The sequence below is a fragment of the Eschscholzia californica genome, unplaced genomic scaffold (assembly GCF_041429995.1).
Source record: "Eschscholzia californica isolate CP2 unplaced genomic scaffold, dmEscCali1.0.p SCAF_3, whole genome shotgun sequence".
Taxonomy (NCBI): Eukaryota; Viridiplantae; Streptophyta; class Magnoliopsida; order Ranunculales; family Papaveraceae; genus Eschscholzia; species Eschscholzia californica.
The window spans coordinates 968,088-988,174 of NW_028238420.1; the positions used below are offsets into that span (position 1 = coordinate 968,088).

The 20,087-nt window shown below is 36.5% G+C and overlaps 3 protein-coding genes across 3 annotated transcripts; 1 reads left to right on the plus strand and 2 right to left on the minus strand.

Moving 5' to 3' along the window:
- Nucleotides 1-930: 930 nt before the first annotated feature.
- On the plus strand, nt 931-4,802 carry LOC147547470 (uncharacterized). Its single transcript, XM_086672236.1, has 5 exons — nt 931-1,487; nt 2,281-2,444; nt 2,716-3,483; nt 3,709-3,849; nt 4,034-4,802. Exons 2-5 carry the CDS (start codon nt 2,292-2,294, stop codon nt 4,241-4,243), a joined length of 1,272 nt encoding a protein of 423 aa, XP_086528362.1. The 5' UTR covers nt 931-1,487; nt 2,281-2,291; the 3' UTR covers nt 4,244-4,802.
- A 6,588-nt stretch (nt 4,803-11,390) lies between these two features.
- On the minus strand, nt 11,391-12,493 carry LOC147547471 (uncharacterized). The gene has a single exon (XM_086670863.1). The coding sequence runs from the start codon at nt 12,461-12,463 to the stop codon at nt 11,843-11,845; it is 621 nt and encodes a 206-aa protein (XP_086526989.1). The 5' UTR covers nt 12,464-12,493; the 3' UTR covers nt 11,391-11,842.
- A 4,148-nt stretch (nt 12,494-16,641) lies between these two features.
- Nucleotides 16,642-19,518, minus strand: LOC147547472 (HVA22-like protein e). The gene is made up of 5 exons (XM_086671727.1): nt 18,187-19,518; nt 17,944-17,970; nt 17,693-17,815; nt 17,337-17,532; nt 16,642-16,933 (listed from the first exon to the last, which is right to left on the minus strand). The coding sequence occupies exons 1-5, from the start codon at nt 18,231-18,233 to the stop codon at nt 16,916-16,918; spliced, it is 411 nt and encodes a 136-aa protein (XP_086527853.1). The 5' UTR covers nt 18,234-19,518; the 3' UTR covers nt 16,642-16,915.
- Between the last annotated feature and the right edge of the window lie 569 nt (nt 19,519-20,087).

Genomic DNA, 20,087 nt, shown 5'->3' on the forward strand with positions numbered 1-20,087 from the left:
AAAGTGATGATAAGTGATAAGTGTTGCATGGAGAAGATAGGACACGTACTGGTACGTACGAAACGTGTCCACCCCACCAGCTGCAAATAAAAAGATATATATGCTTCCTTTTGTCTTTAAGCACTTGCTTGATGATCATGATCAAAGTGTCAAATTCATCATAAAGAAACTAGAAAACAAGTTCGGCATGTACAATTGTATCAAGTGTCAAAGGATGGGAATGTGGTTACTTGTATTTCATTTCTAAGCAGACAATTTATTGGTGGAAGAAACTAGAAAAGTAAAAGGGCAAAGATGGGATTTAAATTATGAAGTCATTATTGTTGATGGAAAAGCTGACGGCAAGTTTAGAGGATCAATTTGGAAGCTGGTCATCTTTAAGGGCCATTTTAGCGAGTTGGTCATCTTTAGGGGGTTAAAATAGAATTAACCCTAATTTTAATTTAGAAATGCTATACAATTCGAAATTTGGGCAGACTAATGGAATAAAGATAATGTGACCGACCGCCTTCAATTGGTAAGTCTGAGAATAGACTAGACACAGAAACGATTTGACTAATTTGAGTTCACTGTGGAGAATTTTTTTTACTAGTAGTCTGTCCCAAATTTTGGATCATTCATCACTTCACTCCCAATTGATCTAATCTTCTCTGACAGGCTTCTACTCCCAATTGATCTAATCTTCTCTGCCCCTGTCAGGGCCTGCTGGACTACATACAAGCTCTTGTGAATCTTAGCCCTAACACTTATTTAACCAAGTTTGTAATTGACATGTCAAATTGTCAAATAACTTTTAATAGTACTAAATTAACTACACAATTTTTTGTATCGGTCAATTATTATCTAGTCCCTAATTTATGAGAGATTAAAAGTTCGGTCATTATATTTGTCTACAATTTTACAAGATTGTTATTCTGTTTGTTAATTTTAGAGAGGATAAATCTAAGGCCCAAAAAAGGAGCCCAAATACCAAATCCAACCCAATAGGGAATATTATCTAAAAAAAAACCCAAAAAGTGATTTTACCTCTCTATCCCTACAAAAGAAATGGTTACCTCTCCTCTCCCTCACTCATTTCCCGCCCAAAAAATGACTTGATTAGACACAACCCTCTCATCACTCATGTCAGCCTTACTCTCTTCTCTCTCGGACTCCGCGCGCTCTCTCTCCTCTCTTCAAACCGGTGAGACAGAAACCTCTCCATCTCTCTCTCTCTCTTCATTCAACTCTCTCCTCTATCTCTCCTCTCTATCTCTCCTCTCTATCTCGATCAAAACCAGAAACCGGTCCATCTCTATCTCTCTCTATCTCTTTTTCAAGCGAAAAAGCACCGCCATTAACGCCTCTTGCATTCCAAACGTTACAGCCGAATCTCTCTTTGCCCAAACCTATTTAAGCAACCGGATCTACTCTTTTTTTCTCTCTATTTCGCTCAGTTTCAACGAATCTCAAGCTTCTCTCTCGATTTCTCTCTCTTTCACAAACAGGTACATCTTTGTTCTTCCTCTAACTCTTGATCCTCTCTCTGTTGTTGGTAAATTATTAGGATTGTTGGAACATTTTTGGGGTTTCTTGTTTCACATCTGTGGGTTTTGGTACAGATTTAGGGGTGTTTGAAAATTTGGGGGAGTTTTCAAACAATTAGGGTTTATGATTTCAAGTTTAGTAGTCTGATCTATAGTCTGTGATAAATCATTTTGGGTTGTTTTTCGAAAAAGTTTTAGGGTTAAGTTGCTATAAAGTTTGTGATAAAACATTTTGGTTGTTGTTTTGTGATTTCGGAACCATTTGGGTGTTTATGGTTCTTCATCAAGCTTCTAGGTTAGTTTTGTTTTAACATTTAGGGTTGTGATCCGAAAGTTAGGTTTCTGTGGAGACATTTAGTGTTTTGTCTTTGTTTTTTGGGGGTCTGTCTTTGTTTATGAAGTGCATGATTTGGTTTATCATTGTGGGTTGTGTTGAAGAAATGTTGGATTATGTTGAGACATTTTGATAGTTGTTAGTGATTTCGAAAGCATGCATCTACACATAAAGGTCATTTGGGTGTTTATGATACTACATCAAGTTTCTAGGTTAGGGTTGTTTTAACATTTATGTTTCTGTGGAGAAATTTAGTCATTTGATCAAGATTTATGGGTTGTTGATTAACAGAATGTTTTTTTTTTAACATTCATGGTTGTGAAAAAAAAAAACTAGTATATGTTTATACATTTTGGTTGTGTAGATACATTCTGCTTTTGTTTGTCTTTGTGTTTGTTTGAAACATATGAACTTTTGCAGACAATCCCAAGATGGTTAAAACTAACACAAAGAAAGGAGATGGTGCTGATAAGAAACAACAGACTCCTGTGAGGGCTAGCCCCAGGAAGAGACCTGCTGAAGAGCCATCAAATGCTGGGCCAAGCAAAAAAGGCAAGAAAGTTGCGAGCCCCCAACAAGCAAAGGTGTGTTATTGCATAAACATTTTTTACAATGTTCTGACAATAATGTTTGTGTTCGCACATTTCTTATAATTGTTATGCATATTTGTTAGTATGTTAACATTCTGTAAAATGTTTCTTCAGTTATTAATCTGTCATTATTGTGTAGAGGCCTATGCTTATTGTGTAGACACATTAAACAATGATCTGCCATTACTTATTGTGATGAAGCATTAAGTTTACTGTTGAACATTTTGTTGAATGCCCTGACATTTCTGTTATTGTTTCTGTGAAGCACCGTGGGTTTACTTCAAAGGCGAGAGTGGAAAAGGTGGAGCCTCAACCAAAACCAACAGGGGCTAAAGAGCAGAAGAAGAAAGCTGCTTTCAATTACAAATGTAACTTCAAAGCAGTTTTCAAGGTGGCGCGGGAATTGCAGTTATATATTACTGAAGAGCAAAGGGAGATGTTGCTTTCTTCACCATTCGGGGCCATATTTAAGGCAGTGACCAGTTTTAGTTTCCGAACAGAGAATGTGATGGAGAAGCCGAACAAAGCCATCTATGATCTTCTGTACTGCTATGACAAACAGAGCCAAGCCTTCAACATCGGAGGGAAGTTGATTCAGTTCACTCCCGGAGATGTTGCTTTGTTGTTGGGAGTCCCAATGGAAGGACAAATATATGATGCATTCCCAACCAATGTCACCATAGATGTGGCTAAGGACCAGTTTTTGAGCAAGTATTTCAAAGACTGTATTGTTGAGGGAAAGGCTGCATCTTTTGGGGGTCCTAGCATCGAAAAGGCTTTGCATGTGGCTGCAAGAACAAAGGCTCCGGCCATTGAGTTCTTGAAACTATGGATTATGTACATGGCAGCCACATTCCTGTTTGCTTCAGCTGCCGGCTCCTCGGTTGTCGGGAGTTTTTATCACAATCTCCAAACGGAGAGAATGATGAAAAGAGTTTCATGGGCGAGAGCTATTCACTCCTACATGATGGAGAGAATAAACAAGCACTCGGAAGACCCGGCAAAAGCTTCAGGATGCCTGACTCTTCTCCCCGTAAGTATTCATAACCATGCACTTAAATGTTTCATAATTTCTTATAGTGATAAAAGTCAAAATAGTTTGCTCTGACATTCTTTTAAATGTTTCATCATTCTTTTGGGGCTTCTGTAATGCTGAAACATTTTGGAGAATGTTTGGGCATGTTATAAAATGTGTTTCCATTTCTTATGGTGATAAAGAAAAACAGTACTGACCTAAGAGTGTTTAATTTCTTTGCAGTACTGGTATTGCATGCACACCAGGATCCATGAGGACCTGGTTGGAGAAGTAGGGGTCAGTCCTAGAATAGCTCGATGGATGATCGAGCCATTCTTCCTTAAAGGACTGGAAGAAGAGCTGGAAAGCATTACAGAAGAGCAGGTAATTTGTTTTAACATTTCTTATAATGTCTCGGTGATTTAAACTAATGTTCTAACATAACTGATGTCTGATTGACATTTGAGGAAATGTTGGAACATTTGCAAGAATGTTGCAACATTTAATTAAGTGCATGTGTTTTTTTAAGAGGTGTTGAGATAATAACCTTATGTATCCCTTCTTGTAGGTGAAGGTGGAGTTGGTGGCGGAGTCTGTGGAAGAGGAAGAGTTGTTAAAGTTCACGGAGAGGGTGGTGGAGGAGATGAATGAGGAGGAAGTAGAAAAGTTGAAGGAGGAAGTGGAGAGGTTGAGAGAAGAAAATTTGTTGGTTAAGAGAGAGTGTGAGATGGTTAAGAGAGAGAGTGAGATGGTTAAGAGAGAGAGAGAGAAGTATTAAAAGAGGAGTTGGAGAGGATGAAGAGAGAGAGAGGAGAGAAAAATGATGTATTGGAATTTGATTTTGGTGTAGGAGGGGAGGTGGATGTTAGAGACGAGGTTGGTAGAGAGTTGGTGACTGTTGGAGAGGAGGTGGAGGGTGGGGAGGTTAGACAAGAGGTGGAGAGTGGAGATGGTGGAGAGAAGATAGTGGAGCAGGAAGTAGCCCCAAAAAATGCGGAACAAGTAAACGTAGAAGCCCGCAACGAAAAAGAAAGTGATGCCGAAGCCCAAACTGAAGGAGCAGAAATAGACAATAAGGGTAAGAAGGCAATTTCTGATGAGTTGGAAAAGGGTCAAACTTCAGGGGAGGGGCACAACCAGGAGCAGAAAGAGAGCCAAGTTGCTGGGTCAAGTGAGTAAATGCTCACGCAATTCTTTACTTCTGTTGACATTCCTGTCTTTGCTTGATAAGAATTTGGAAATGTTGGAGCAAACACCAGAATGCTTCAACATTTGAGATACTGTTATAAAAGTAATGAATATTGTCTTTGTTTAGATTAAAGTTGGTTTTATTTCTAGTTTTTTTTTTTAAAGCAACGTATTAACTTGTGTGCAATCAATCTATCTTCTCTGAAATTCTTACTTACTTGTCAGATGATTGGTATGAACATAAATTGTTCGGCCATCGTTACAAGTTTTTTGATAAACGGTAAGTAAAAGAGTTCTATCGTACTCCCACGATGTCTTTTACCACGACAATTGAAGACTTTCTTTTACCACGAACGACAATAGACTGGTCGGCTAAGTAATAAATAAGAAACAAACAAGTAAGTGTTCTTCTCCCACATAAATACGTAAAATGTTGGAACATCCGTGATAACGTTTATATATATTGATCAAGAATTGGAGAATGCTTTTTGTTAAGATTTGGTTTTCTATCGAATGTTGACTAGTTAAACGTGTGGTGGTGGGGGACAGGTGAAAAGTCTTTTGCAAGTGTTTTGAATGTAGGTGAAAAAGAGACGGAAGAACTAGACTTCCAGCTGACTTGGCCTTCAGCTTTCTTTTCAGAGGTTTGTGAAGTGGCCAAAGAATATGAAAACTACGAGATCGTGGAGAACGAAAGTTCTTCTGAAGACGATTTTGTAGATAAGCCAAAGGTTGAAACGGCTGAAGTTGTGGAAAAGAAAGATAAAAACAAACCAAACTCTTTGGTGAAGAGGGTTAAAACACAACCAAGAACCCGAACCATGACCGAGAAAGGCAAGCAACTCGAGAAAAAGAAAACAATCAATGTAGAGGACATTATAGAGTTGGGAGCCGGAAAGTCAGAAGAGGAGAAAGTTAAGAAGCTTGGAAACTGGAGAAGAAGCCCAGTCTGGAAGAATGTCAAGGAAGATGAAAAGGGTCTGATGGAAGAATTCATCAGGAAAAGTGACAAAAGGTACGAGTAGGTTACTGTAATGTTCATGCACGGACAATAATGTTGAAACATTCTTGTTTGTGTTGTAACATTAATTTTAACTTACTGTAATGTTCTAGCATTGGCTGATATGTCCTATCATTGCAAAAGGTGACACTGTTTTTTCCACATTTTCCAGTACTAAAGTGTGGTTTAGTGACGGGATAAACGACATATGTGGAAAGCAGCTCGACATGTTGATGATGAATCTAGAATGCGATTCACAGATTATCAACTGGGCCAGTTCCTTCGTCACTAACCACAAAGAATTGAAAGAAAAGTGTGTGCTTTGCCTCCCATCAGAGATCTACGTAAGTGAAGAGATTAGAATGTTTTCCTATCGTCATCTTTTATATGAGTGAACATTTTGATAACTTTGTGTTTGTTCGACAGACAATGATAAAGTCGGAGGTCAACCAAGCTTCAATCGAACATATGCTCAATCGCACGTTGAGTAATAATGCTGGGAAACCGGAGATCTTGTTTGTGTGTGCACCAATCTGCCACCCAACAACGGGGGACGCAGCAAGGGGGGGCACTGGACACTATTGATATACAATGTATTTCTCCATAGGTGGACCCATTATGACTCAATGTCATTTGACAAGAAGAAGGCCAAGGACTGTTACGAAAATGTCAGGGAGTACGCGGCATATGTCGAGGATGTAATGGAAGAAGTTGGGTTCACAATGTTTGGAACCCAACAAAAATATGCAGATGTCGTTGGGGAGCCAGAATTCCCTACTCAGGGAGAAAAGTAAGTGTTCTCACTCTTTATTTGTTCCAACATTATGATGCATGTTATAATTAGTTTGAAATTGTTCCAACATTCCTGGAAATGTTGGAACAAAAACTTATATGTTTTTAGAAATTTGATAAAAACACACGTAGTTATTAATAATTTAGTCTCATTTAACATTATGTTTCAGAATTGTCTGTGACTGTAGACACATTATTGGTTATGCTTTAACATTTCGTTTGTGTCTTGAACAGCCCGGATTGCGGTCTGTTTGTCATTTTGAAAATTGAAGAACTCGTGGCAGACTGCACGACAACAGGACCCAAACAGCGTACAGAAAACCCAGATTGGGTATCCATGACACAAAGGAAGAGGGCCAAGCTAACCCACAACATTTTGAAAGAGAATACGATATCTTGGAGGATGGCCCGAGCTTGAAGTAGTTTCCCCTGTGTATGTTTTTTTTGTAAAGGATTTTTTTTAATCAAAAATGAAGTAGTTGTTCAGGTAACGGGTTATGTTCATATCACTAAACCCGAAACGACTTCATTCTTGATTAGATTACAAACAAATATGGTTTGTAAATTATTTTGGGATGTTAACAACATACAATGATTTTGGATGGGATGATTTTGGGAAGTAAATTTGAATATATTATTATTTTTCTTCAACAACATGTGTGACATGCATTGTCCCCTTAGAGTTTGTTTCAGGGAAGAACATACACATATATGTTAGAACATTCCTTTCAATGCTGGGACAAATTGATAACTGTTTGAGAAATATGTAATAATGATCCTTCATTAATACGAATGTATTCAAAAAAATCCATAATGTTGACACATTGTAAATAATAGTAAGACATGTAAGGATTCATTCACTGAACATTTTGTAGAATGTTATAACATTTTCACAAGAGAACAAAATATGTACTAAATACCAAAATATTTTTCTAAAACATTCAACACAATATACAGACAGTCTGTAATATGTTGAGACATATCGTTGATGTTGAAGCATTTAGAAAAATGAGAACTACAGTTGGGCCCGACATGTTGCACTGTTGTGATAAGAGGGTTGGTTGCACCTGCGACATATTCTTTTCCTCCTGGTAACATCTCCGGAACTCTGCAACCGTGTTGTACGTGGTCTCCCTGGTGCCCTTCTAACTAGTGGAGGAAGAGTCTTGGTTAATGGATCAAAAGTATAGGGTTCGTCATAATTTGGAACGGGGTAAACACAATGTTGGTATGTGTTCCTGTAAGCCTCAACCGTCCAGACTGGATCGTAAAAACATGTACTATCACCCCGAGTCTTGTTGATGCATAACATTGCATGTTGACACGGAAGCGAATCTACTTGCCAACGCCGACAAGAGCATGTGAGAGTACCAAGATTTACGGAATGGCGTGGAGTCGAATATACTTCATAAATAAGTGGGGCTGCCTCGACGTATCTCCAAGTCTCCGCAACTTTGTATTTCGCTTGTTGCTCCAAGTTAATGGATGGGCAAAGAAATGTATTCCATCCAATAGCGGCGTCTCTATGCTTTCTCATTTTGTTCATAATCTTCTGTCTTATGGCATCCAACAATGCTGTAATAGGGAGAACGCGGGCTTTCTTTACCATGTTGTTGAAGCTCTCAGACAGTTGGGAAGTGATGGCGCCATACCTGTAAGACAACATTATAACATCTGTAACAACATTGTACGGAATGCTTATATTAAATCATGTTGTGTTCCAACCGTGCCCTAAATGTGTAAACATCAATTGGAATGACAAAACACTAGGAAGAATGTCCTCTCATAACAGAAGCTATGATTAAATGTGAAATAATTACTGGGTAAACTTAAAGTGTGCCGGTAACAAGGCTCGTGGTGTTTCAACATTTCAACTGAAAATGAGTAAACAAAATACCTATCTCCGGGGAAAAAGGAATCTGCCCATGATTCCGGATTAAGGGATTGGAAAAACCTCTCCACATTGGTTCCACCCATCTCAACCATTTGTTCAATGGTTGCGTGATACTCGCTCTCGGGTAATGCACGTGCCGCCGTAAACATAAGACTCTGAAAGTAACGTGACTGGCGCGCCCCGTTACGTATTCTCAAGTTTAGATTACAGCGTAAGTGCCAAGCACATAATGAGTGGTGAGCGGTGGGAAAAACATTCTTCACGCCTTTTAGAATTCCAGCATGTCTATCCGAAATAAAGGTGTAACGTTTGATCGGATCCACCACTAATTTCAAATTTTGCAGAAACCAATCCCAATTATGATCATTCTCAATGTCCACAACTGCGTAAGCAATGGGGAAGAGACCTAACAAAAAAATAATAATACAAAATTAGTGCTGTTGATTCATAAACCAATAGTGCATTAGCAAATGATCCAATGTCTAAACATACTTGGTAATGTTCAGTGACACCAATAAATGACGCATCATCTCACTGGATGCAGCGACATTGTAGATCGTGTTCTTAAAATTTTGTCAAGTGTTGGCAGGAACATTAGAATGTTAACGTACGATGTGAAATGAAAACATACCGTCGTTTCCGTCCTTGGTAACCGCAGCTAAAATGCAGCCATTAAAACGTGTTTTGGCGAATGTTCCATCAATATAGATCACGGGACGACAGTGTTGAAACCCAAGGATAGATGCGTGAAGCGCAATAAAAACTCGGACAAATCTATTGGTAGTGGGTTCGATTTGCAAATCAATTATGCTATTGGGATTAGTAGTTGCCAAAGAATCTACGTACCACTTCAACTTTGCATAGGAATCACCCTCCTGCCCGAATACTTTGTCCATGGCTACCTTCTTACCACCGTAAGAAAAGTAATAGCTCAACTCAACACCGTAATCGTCTTGAAACTTTTCTTTAACTTCAGCAGTACTCCAATTTGGGTGTTTTCTGATGTCGTCATCCATTAGGCTGCCAACAAGTTTACTAGAGAGTTTGGGATCCGCAGGTTTGAGAACAACATCGAGACAATCGTGTATCGGTTCGTATTCTTTCAAAAGAAACACGGATTTACATCCCAATGGTGCAACCCCGTGGACTCTCCAATTACATCCGGGTTTAGAACAAACGACAGTCACACGACCTGGTTCATTCTTGATATATTTGTAGTTGTTCTTGGTTGCAATGGTATATCGACCGAGAGCGTGTCGAAAAGCTTTGACACCACCGGGAAATATTTGCCCAATCTCCGTAAATACGTCGCCCCATGAGTCACATACTAACTTCTTGTCATTATTTTGAGATGTAGAAAGTGACCTTTCAGGTTCCATACTGCAAATTTGAATAAAATGTTATGAAAGTATCAAAAAATGTCTTAACAGGTTGTCAAATGTTATAACAAAATATGGAATGTTATAGCATTTATTAAGATGTTCCAACATTCCTTGCACTGTCATAAAAACTGGAATAATTTTTTACCTTGGTAAAAAATGTTTGCGTTTCTGGGAAATTGCAAATACAGAACTGTTAACATTTCACACAATGTTGTACAAAGGTACACAATGTTAACACAAACTGTCCTGTTTAGTTACAAAAACAGGAAAGGTTTTGAGAAAAAAACTAATAAACTGAACGACCAAACAAGATATATGTGATAAAATCATATGGTCCACACTGCAATGTCTGATCATTTCATAAAATGATAATCACAGTAATCATTAGATAGCATTGCAACAAATATGTTAACACATTATAAAAGTTAGGTTAACATTTAACAAAATGTTTTCAAATTCTGAACAATGAAATTACAGAAAACAGAAGTGTAGAGAAAAAACCCTAAACTGTACGGACAAATCATAAACATTGGGAACAAAAACAGAAACTAATCATCACAAAAGAAGGATGAACAAATAATAAAAAGGTACCTGGTTTTATGGAAGAAGAAGATGATGACTGAAGTTTCTACAGAGAAGAAGATGATGACTGAAGCTGATGACTGAACCACGAAAAAGGTAAAAAGGTTATCTATCTCGGGACGGTTTTTCCACCAAGAAGAAGATGAAGAATGAAGGAAGGTGGAACTTTTCAGGTCTGGGCTTCAACGAAAACAGAGAAGAAGATGATGAGTGAACGAGCAAAGTAGGGTCTACAGTGAAGAAGATGATGAATGAAGCAGCAAAGGAGGGTCTACAGAGAAGAAGATGATGAATGAAGGTGGAAGAGATGGAAGAGATGGCCGGTGAGGTTGGAAAGAGAAAAGAGAAAAGAGGGTTTGGTGTTGGGCGGTGAGGTAGAGAGAGAAAGAAACCCGATTATGGAGAAAGGGAGATATTTTAGAGAGAGAAAATTTTGGTTTGGAAAAGGAGGGAGTAGTTGGATATATATAGGAGGGCAAAAGAGGGAATAGAAGAAACCATTAGGTCTTAGAGATACAAGTTGGGAAGAGATGAAGCATAGGGATGTGTATTTGGGTTTGATATGAATTATTATTTGATTATTGGGTTTTGGGTGAGATAATAAACCTTGTTGGGTTTTTTTTTGTATTTGGGCCCAAAATTTGGGCCTTTCATCAAAAAATTCTTAATTTTAATGGTCAAATATTTTGTATTCTTTTTATCATTTCTCGGTAGCACCTTGTCATAGTCCACAAGATCATTGGAGATCATTGTAAGTAGAAAATCATGAGAATGAAATCATTTTCTCTCTAGATACCAAGGCTTACAAAAGGTTCACAAATTATGCAGACTAGTCTATAGTTTGGGTTTTCGAAAATATGCCATTTCATGGCAATTAGGGTTTTCTATGATTCAATTCCAATTCCAATTTTCAAATTGGAAGAGACTAGATTAGATTTTATAAAATTATGCAGAAGACTTGAACTATTTACTTTAATATTAGCTAAAGTCACCTGGATTCTATTTGGTAAGGTAATGGAATAATGATTGATACTATATAAATTATGATCTGAAGTCTTTTATTTCCAATGGAATATTGATGGTTGAAGAAAAAAAATATCTTGGGTGCTAAGAAAGGGGAAATCAAGATGCAAGTACAATTCAAACCCTATACCTCTCACCTCACTAACCTCCAACCAATTCAAAGCAATATTTCTCTTTTTGAGTATACATAATAATCCCACATAGTTTGTCCATGCTTTAGTAAGCATTGAGGGTTATTCGAGTGTGCTCGTGGAGTCTTGGTAGGCAACAAAACTCCCAACCCGTTTGACTTGAGTTTGTCTGTCAAAAGCAGAGACAATGTCGATTACTTGGGTCATTATTATATTCATTTGATTCCAACTAATGCATATTGAAGCAAATGTGGTGCAATCTTGTTCTATGGATATTAAGAAAGGTTATTTTAATTCCAAGATATGAGGCCTATTATCTATATACCTATCTGTCTTTACAAAGATCTATCTTCCATGACGAAAGTTTCTAAGATTTTCTTCCTTATCAGTAAACACTAGTAGTACTACAAACAAGTAATCCAGCTTCAAGCCTCCTCTGCTTATTCATCCTTGCTATAAATTCTTCAATCCTTTTGTTTAGTTCCTCGGCCGACAAACCCTTTTCTTCCTCTTCTTCTCTTTCTAATACCAATACTTTCTCCTCTTCTTCTTCAACTTCTTTTTCTTGTTGTTCTTCCTCTTCTTCTTCCTTTTTAACTACTTCTTCAATTACCATCTGCACATTCTCTTCAACCAAAGATGACTCCAATTTCACCTCCTTTTCCTTCTCAATTACTTGATCATAATTGGGGATTGTGATATGGGTTTTGTTCCTCTTTATGCATTCGTCATAAACTTCAATATCGGGCGATGAGTTCGAAACGATGAACTTGGATTCGCCAATGAGGAAGACTATAATGATGTTGCAAATTATAAACAAACTCTTAGGGTTGAACATAAGAGCCTTCATATGTGGGAGGAAAACAAAGAGAAAAACATTAATGGAAGACCATAGAGAGGGCACCCAAGTATGACTATAATAAAAACTTAACAAGCTACAAATTATAGCTAAGAAAGAATAGAAAACCCAATTGTTAAGGAAGTGATTCTTCTTGTACTTGTTCATGGGTTTAAGCTTTTGTATAATGATTTGATATAAAATTTTTGAAAGGATGGGTAAGATGAAGAAGTTTGTATATTGGTTTAGGAAGGAAATTAAACTTATATAGTGGTGGTGAAGACATTGAAACATTGAGCACATGCTGTTATCTTTTCATTATTTTTAATGGCAGAATATCTTTTTTGAAAAAGCTTTGGAGGATTCATTGGTGTTAATTTAATTGATTGCTTTTGGGTTCCCTCTAGATTCTAATGGCTGAGTTGATGGTTTTGAATTGGTTCCATTTGGAATAGTACCTGTGGTAAATTCATAGTAACTCTTCATTCTAAATTTGCATTGCATTATACATGGAAGTACTTAAAATTCAAACTTCACATATCAAAATCTTGTCAATAATAGATTGTCTAATCAACAAACTTTATATACTTTACCTTTTGAAAAACTCGTCACAAGAATCATATGATTAATCTTGATTTAATTATGTATCGTGGCAGGTAGCTATAGAAAACCCATATAAGTAATACCACTATTACCACGTCACAGGTTTTCGTTCAACCTTTTGACGTCAATAGAAACAAAGAAAAGTGAGAGAAAGTCTAGGCAAAAGTTACTTGCCATACTTTGCCTTCAATTTTATTTTGGGTGCTTTGCTTTTCATCACATATAATTGAAGTGGTAGGTATATAACAAGTACTTTCAAAGGAGAAAATGAAAAGTTTAACAACCATAAAGAAACTAATTTTATTTTAGCTAATCAAGCTAGTTAGCTAAGAGGGTATTTTAGTGAAAAATGGGTAAAAGATATTTTGGTCATGTCATATACACCCAAATCCCAAAAGTATAGCTGTGATATTTTGGTGAATAGTCATCTCTAATTAAACAAATTTATTTTACTTTAATCAATGCATAAGTAATAGATGTCAAAATCTTTTCATTTGTTGAACATTTAGTGCCAAGTGAGCTGTGGCCAATGACCATATCTATCAAAATATTGTTTGTTTCCTAGAGAACTAATGTCAGAACACAAGATTACAATTTCCTATATAATTAATTACTATTAGTTGTAAGAGAAATATCAAGGATAATTATTCATGTGTCTAGTGCTTATTTTGAGACAACAAAGAACAAATATATTTTCGGTAAACCAATGTGTTAAGATAAGATATGTAAGATATAGTATCCTTTCCAAAACAATGTAATAAGTAGTGAAAAGAATTGGGTGTCTTCTAATATTTAGGTATGTGATTAGAAAAATAGGCTTAATTTATTAGGTGACTGATAATATATTGATTAAAGAGTGTCATGATGGCACATCCTACAGAGTTATGGAGAACGAAGAGAAGGGATAAAGAAAAGAAAAGCTATGTTCTTTCGTTCACACCAAACGCTCCACCAAATAACGAAAGGTAAGGCTTGCAGTGACAAAAACACGCATAGGTCCAGACTTGCAAAGGGGTATCTGATAATGAGGAAAATCTTGTAAAAAATTGACTGAAAAGTCTCATAACAAGTGGATGATTGAACAATGTACGAGGATATGCTTCGCCAATTTGTCTGTTCTTCTGCACACGAAACACCTATCTGTTCACCCTAGGCGTCCCCGCTTCATGAGACAGTCGATGGTCTAGATTTTCTGTTGATTTGTTGACCAAGTAAAGAACGAGACTTTTCTTGGAATGAGAATGGTACTTTTGGAATTTCATTTACTTCGTCGACTTCCTACAATAAATTATAGATAGATCTGACCGAGTAGCGTTTAACTTGTCACCACGCCAAACCCTAGAGTCTGGTTTTGAAGAGAGTATCGATGGTTCACCGATTTGACAAAAAACTCGATAATAAGTGGGACTTCTGTATCCTTTAAAAGATCTAGAAAAGTTCATATTCCAGTCAAAAGACACATTATTGGTAACCACCCGACTAGCTCGAAAAAAATCTTTAATTAGCAATAGGCCACACACATGATAGGAGTTTAACAACCATGGTTGGTTATATTATTAAGATGTGCTAAAAGTGGAGGGTAGGAGATTGTAACACTGTAGTGATTAGTGAGAACAACTTGTAATAGCTGCCTAATTTGATTTTATATTGTGCAGGCAGGTTAAATGAATGGACATCTACTTATTGTTAAAAGTGAGAAAAGATTTGGATTCTTCTATAAAGCCAAAGGGTATCAACATCTTAAAATTCAGATTTGAGAGAGAAAGAGAGGAGTGATATATTGTTGGGAAGGCATGACTACTAGAGTTTGGTTTTGGGGAGTAGGAAACTTCTGAGAAATTCCATGAAATGAAGGGTGGTGAGAGCAAAACAAGATTTTAATGCCCTAATTTCAAAGTATTAAAGATGATGCCTAGTTTTTTTTTGCTGAAGTAAGATGTGGCCTAGTTGGTTGAATCAAATATCCTCCATCTTTCTAGTGAAAGATTTGATGCTTGCCTTAAATATTTCTTTTTGGCATAAAACCACATAATTTGATTTGGAATCTCCCTTGTATCAGATACTTGATCTTATTAGCTAAGCACTTTGTGATTAAACATGTTTTACTCCATCTAAAATTAGGAATGAACCAAGGGAATTTTTTTGAGGAAGGATTCCATCCCTAAACTTATCGCACAACCAAGGGAATTTTGGCAAATGTTATTTTCGTAAGTTGACATATTAAATAGTGAGAAGTTTTATAAGTGTTGCCTAAAGTTGTTAAAGAGAATGTGTTTTTCACTCGAGACTTGGTTAAAATAAATTGACCCCGTATGATCAGAGGCAACGCCCATCTTTCTTCTTTTTCGCAAAAGGTCGTCCACCGACAATTTCCAACCTACGACCTTCCTCCTTCTCTCTACTCTATCTCTCTCTCTCTCGTTTATCTCTGGGGAAGGGAAGGAGCCCCTTCGCCGCAAACGTCTGATTCCAGATAAAACCAAAATCAGGAAAAGAAGAAGAAAGATTTTGTTTTTTTAGTTAAAGTTGTTGGCAGGGGATCTAACTATAGCCGCCTCCCCTATGGTATGCATTTCAAAATTAATTGCCCAAACAAAATATGACACACTCTTGATTTACACATATAACAAATTGGATTGTAATTCTAGACGAGTTCCTGAAGGTATGGGTGGAAACAACTATACCTACAACAAGAACCATAAATATTTTCATCAGGTTTGTTGCTCCTTTTGCCATCATTTGGAGCCTTTGGTACGAGAGAAATAGAAGAATTTTTGAGGACGAGGACAAATCCGCTTCAAATGTTATCATTTCCATCAAAGGATTTATGCACTATTGGAGTGTTAATGATCCTTGGATCTCTTCCACCATTTTTTCGGATTGGATTTTCAATTGGGATGCAGTATCTTATGTAATTTTCATTCTTTTTTTAGTGTTTTCCATTTTCCTTTGTAATTACAACCTTAGCAATTCTTGAATTACAACCTTTTTCCAAAAAATAGGTGGAAACAGCTCAATGTTGTAGCATCCATCCTCACCATTCACTGCTTTGCATATTCAAGTTTTCGGTTGAGAGAATTTCAGATTAATAAACACATTTCACTATTTTTAACCTCAATACGTCCCAATTAATGCACAATTATATGTCAAATTCATGAGTTTTTCTTTCACAAAAAGTTTTATTTATATATTTTATTACAATAATAATTTGATTTTAGAACGCTAAAGTGTGTCACATATCTTCCATTTTTTCAGAAAACACTTGCAACAATTTGTAATAATCATGGTGTTGAAAATCACACCGAAAACAATACATAAGTCATTAGCCATCAAGAAAACAATTACAACAATTATTTGTGTTTATTGATTTTTTTAATTTTGTGCATCTTCTATTTGGTGCGGTTATAACTTTTGCATCATCTTTGTCATTCTTTAGTCTCCCTCTTAAGATTAAATTCTAGATCCGCCACTGGTTGTCGGACTAAAATTGTCGGTCGGCAATCTTTTGTCAGACAAGAAGGAAGACTGGATTGCTTTCAAGACCACATAGTCTCTAACCATTTGTTGGATTGTCTTTAGCAAGATTGCATTTAACAACTTTGGGTGCCTATAAAATCTCCTTTATATAATGAGTCCTTCTAAGCAGTAAATACTTGCCTTATATGAAAGGGTATCCGCAAATGACAAAAAATATTGGTGGAACACGGAAATTAGAATTAGAGAAGAGAAAGATAATAAAACAACGAAGGATCAAACCAAATCAATTTTATTATTATAAAGAGATTGTCATTTGTTCATATCACTTTCTCCCTTGATAGTTCAAGACATTTACATTTTTTTTTTTCTTTTGTACCTAATAATGCTTTTCTAACCAAAGAGATAACTTTAAAAAGTAACACAGGAAAAGGGATTACTAAAATATGTAACTAGGAAGTACAAACTACAAAGTACAACAACACCCTCTCATCAAAAAAAAAAGTACAACAACACAAAAGTTGAACATTGTTTTCTTGAGTACTACTCCTCTTGCTCCCCCTGCAATTAACATTCACAAAACCCCATTTAAGCTAATATTACTTTATTTCCAAGCATTTTTAAATTTAATACTAATATATTTGTCTAATTAAAGTATTCCTAGATTAACCAAAACATGGGCTTATATCAAGTTGGGGGTTTTATGAGTAGTTCTGGTTTCGTAGTCTGTCTATGATTCTTTTGCATGGCTTGTTCAAGATTGTTTATGTTGTCCTTTAGGGCATCTATCAACATTTCATGTTGTTTTATGGCAGTTACGTACATATTCCACAACGGAAGAATTGCATCACTAGGTCGATGTACTTATGCAACCCATCAATCAACCTATAATGGCCACCTAGATTGCACCTAGTATGGTCACAAATGATTCACCATTTAACGGGGCGAAAGCAGAGGAACTCACATTCTTAGGTTTAATCAACTCCATAAGCTTCTTCTTGCTTTTGGGAGATGACTTGTTCTCTTTAGTTTCCGAAGTTGCACGATATTGCCTCAATTTCTCTCTCACAAACTTGTCGTAGATGAAAGCTGCCCCTCTCAACTGTGGAAGCACCAACCACGCCACAAAAACTAGCTTTATATCGTACCATATTGGTATCCTTGATTGAAAAAAACACAAATTCAGACTCAGAATTATAAAGAATGGTCTATATGTAACTCTTTCGAAAACAAAGAAACTGAAATTATATATGCAATGGGGTTTGACTTTTTATTAGATGTGTGTATTTGATCTAATAACATAAGATAATGAAGTCGTACCAAGTCAAAATAGGTTCCAAGACCATCTCTGTGAGTGTAAGAAATGAATAAAGAATCCAGTATGCCAACCATTGTTCGTCGTCGACCTTCGTAGTGGTCTCTATTGCCTGAATTGATGCATATCTAATGCCAAAGAGAACAAGAAAAGCAAGTGATCGTTGATAAAGATTCAATTTAGAAGGTAGAAGCAGCCTATAAGCTTGAGAAGTACAAAAAATCCGAAAAAAAATAAAAATAAAAAGTTAACTCACAGAGGGTACAAGAGCATCATCACTGGCCTGCATATAGAGTTTAAACTTTGAGAAATAAATAAACATATTGAGTATATAAACTTGGGAACAAGAAAAATAAGACAAAGACACTAGGTAGAAGAAATCTTATGTAGTTTGTTGTGATTCGTGCTTCTAATTATTTTTTACCACTGAATTGCAAATCACAACAAGCTACATAAGATTTCTGCCAGAATCTCAGTCTGATTGTGATTCGGGGCTTACCCAGCTAAGGAGTGAAGATAGGCGAGAGTAGTCCATAACCGACCCATATGTTGGCGATTTATGTGAAAGAAATTAAAATGATAATAACAGAGAACTCAGTTAGCTGTTTTTGGAACAAGTATATGGAGGATTTAAGGAGAGAGGAAATGAGAGGGAGAGTATAAGAGAAGGGAAGATGAGAAGTTGATAATGGAATAGCCAAAAATATGTTCTACTAAAAATCCCAAACCACACTATCTCTTAACTCCTCAATATACTAAACAAATGACCAAACGGCACGCTTCCTTTCCTCATTCTCTTCTTTTTAAAATATGAATGGGGGGTGACAAATGTGAATGTTTTAGTTGAGTAGATAAGTTGGTCCCTAATTCAACCGACTTGCTTACATCAAGGTAGGTTTAGATGTGATTCATTGGTAACACATATACCAATCCCAATATTGCAGGTGGAAGTAGACTATTTATTTCTTTATTTTAGTCTCACCTAGAATGAAGATTTCATAGAATAAGGTGAGAGGGGTTATGAGTCGAAAATGGAAGCAATCGTAGATCGAGAGCCAAAAAATCCATCAATAGAGAGAAAGAAAGTTGATTCGAAAATGAAAACATTGATTTTCTGTAGATTTGGTGTAGGCTTTGATTTGTAACTTCTTCTAGCATTGTTCGTGAGTAAAGCAGAATAAGCTATTAAGGGTTCGTAAGGATCCCTTCCAACACCATCACACCTATCTGCATATCAAAAGATGTTTAAAACCCAACAAGATATACTAGTTGCACTTACCGGATACGGCAATGAAATCTCTATGAGTTATCCTAGAATAAGTTTTAGAATTACGAGACTTCCACAAACGAAGTTGTAAGATGACTAAAGCAAAGGAACAAGGATATGTATAAAATAGCAATTTTGACACAACCAAATGGATTACCCAAATCCAAATAGTTCATACGCAATAGTATCGACTAATTATTAGAAGATACAACCAAACAATATTGATCTGATGCAAATGCAATAGGCTAGCATACTTCTGTATATAGTTCAATGATAACATAGCTCGACCAAGATGTTGAAACCTTGTTGATTGTACTATAAGAACAAAGTGCAAGATCAAAGTGAAGAACTGAGCAGCTTTATTGAATTAAGAATCTGGCTTATAAATAGGCCAACTACAATTAGATCAGAGAAAATAACAACCCACGTCATCCACTCCATAAAGTGTGGTTACTTGGGAAAGACTAAATCAAATGAAACAGCTAAATCCCTAAAGACTAGGTCTTATTAACAGAAACACTAAAACAGTTAAAGACTAGGACTCAATACCAAACATTAAGCTTCAATATTTCCTCCCTTAAACTGCATTGCATCAAGCAATCAGTTTACTCCCAGGCACTTCACACAGTCCAAGCAAGCTTCTGAATCTTTTAAAGTCATCAAACTTCAATGGCTTCGTCATAACATTAGCTACTTGATTCTTCGAGCTGCAGTAAACTAATTCCACCACACCATCTTTGCAAATGTTACGAAGAAAATGAAATCTAACATCTATGTGCTTGCACCTTCGATGCATGACAGGGTTTTTTGACAACTTTATGGAAGAACTATTGTCACAAAAAATCATTGTGGACTTACCCTGATTGCAGCCAAGTCTTTCAAGAACTCGTCGCATCCATATGCATTGACACGCACAATAAGTTGCTGAGATAAACTCTGCCTCTGTAGTAGATAAAGCAACCACCGGTTGCTTCTTAGATGACCATGCTACTGCACCATTGCTCATCATGGAAACATAACCAGATGTACTCTTTCGATCATTAACATCATTGGCGTAATCACTATCCGAAAAAGCTACCAACTCTTCACCATTAGCAGCATCACAATTATAGTAAATGCCTAAATCCACAGTA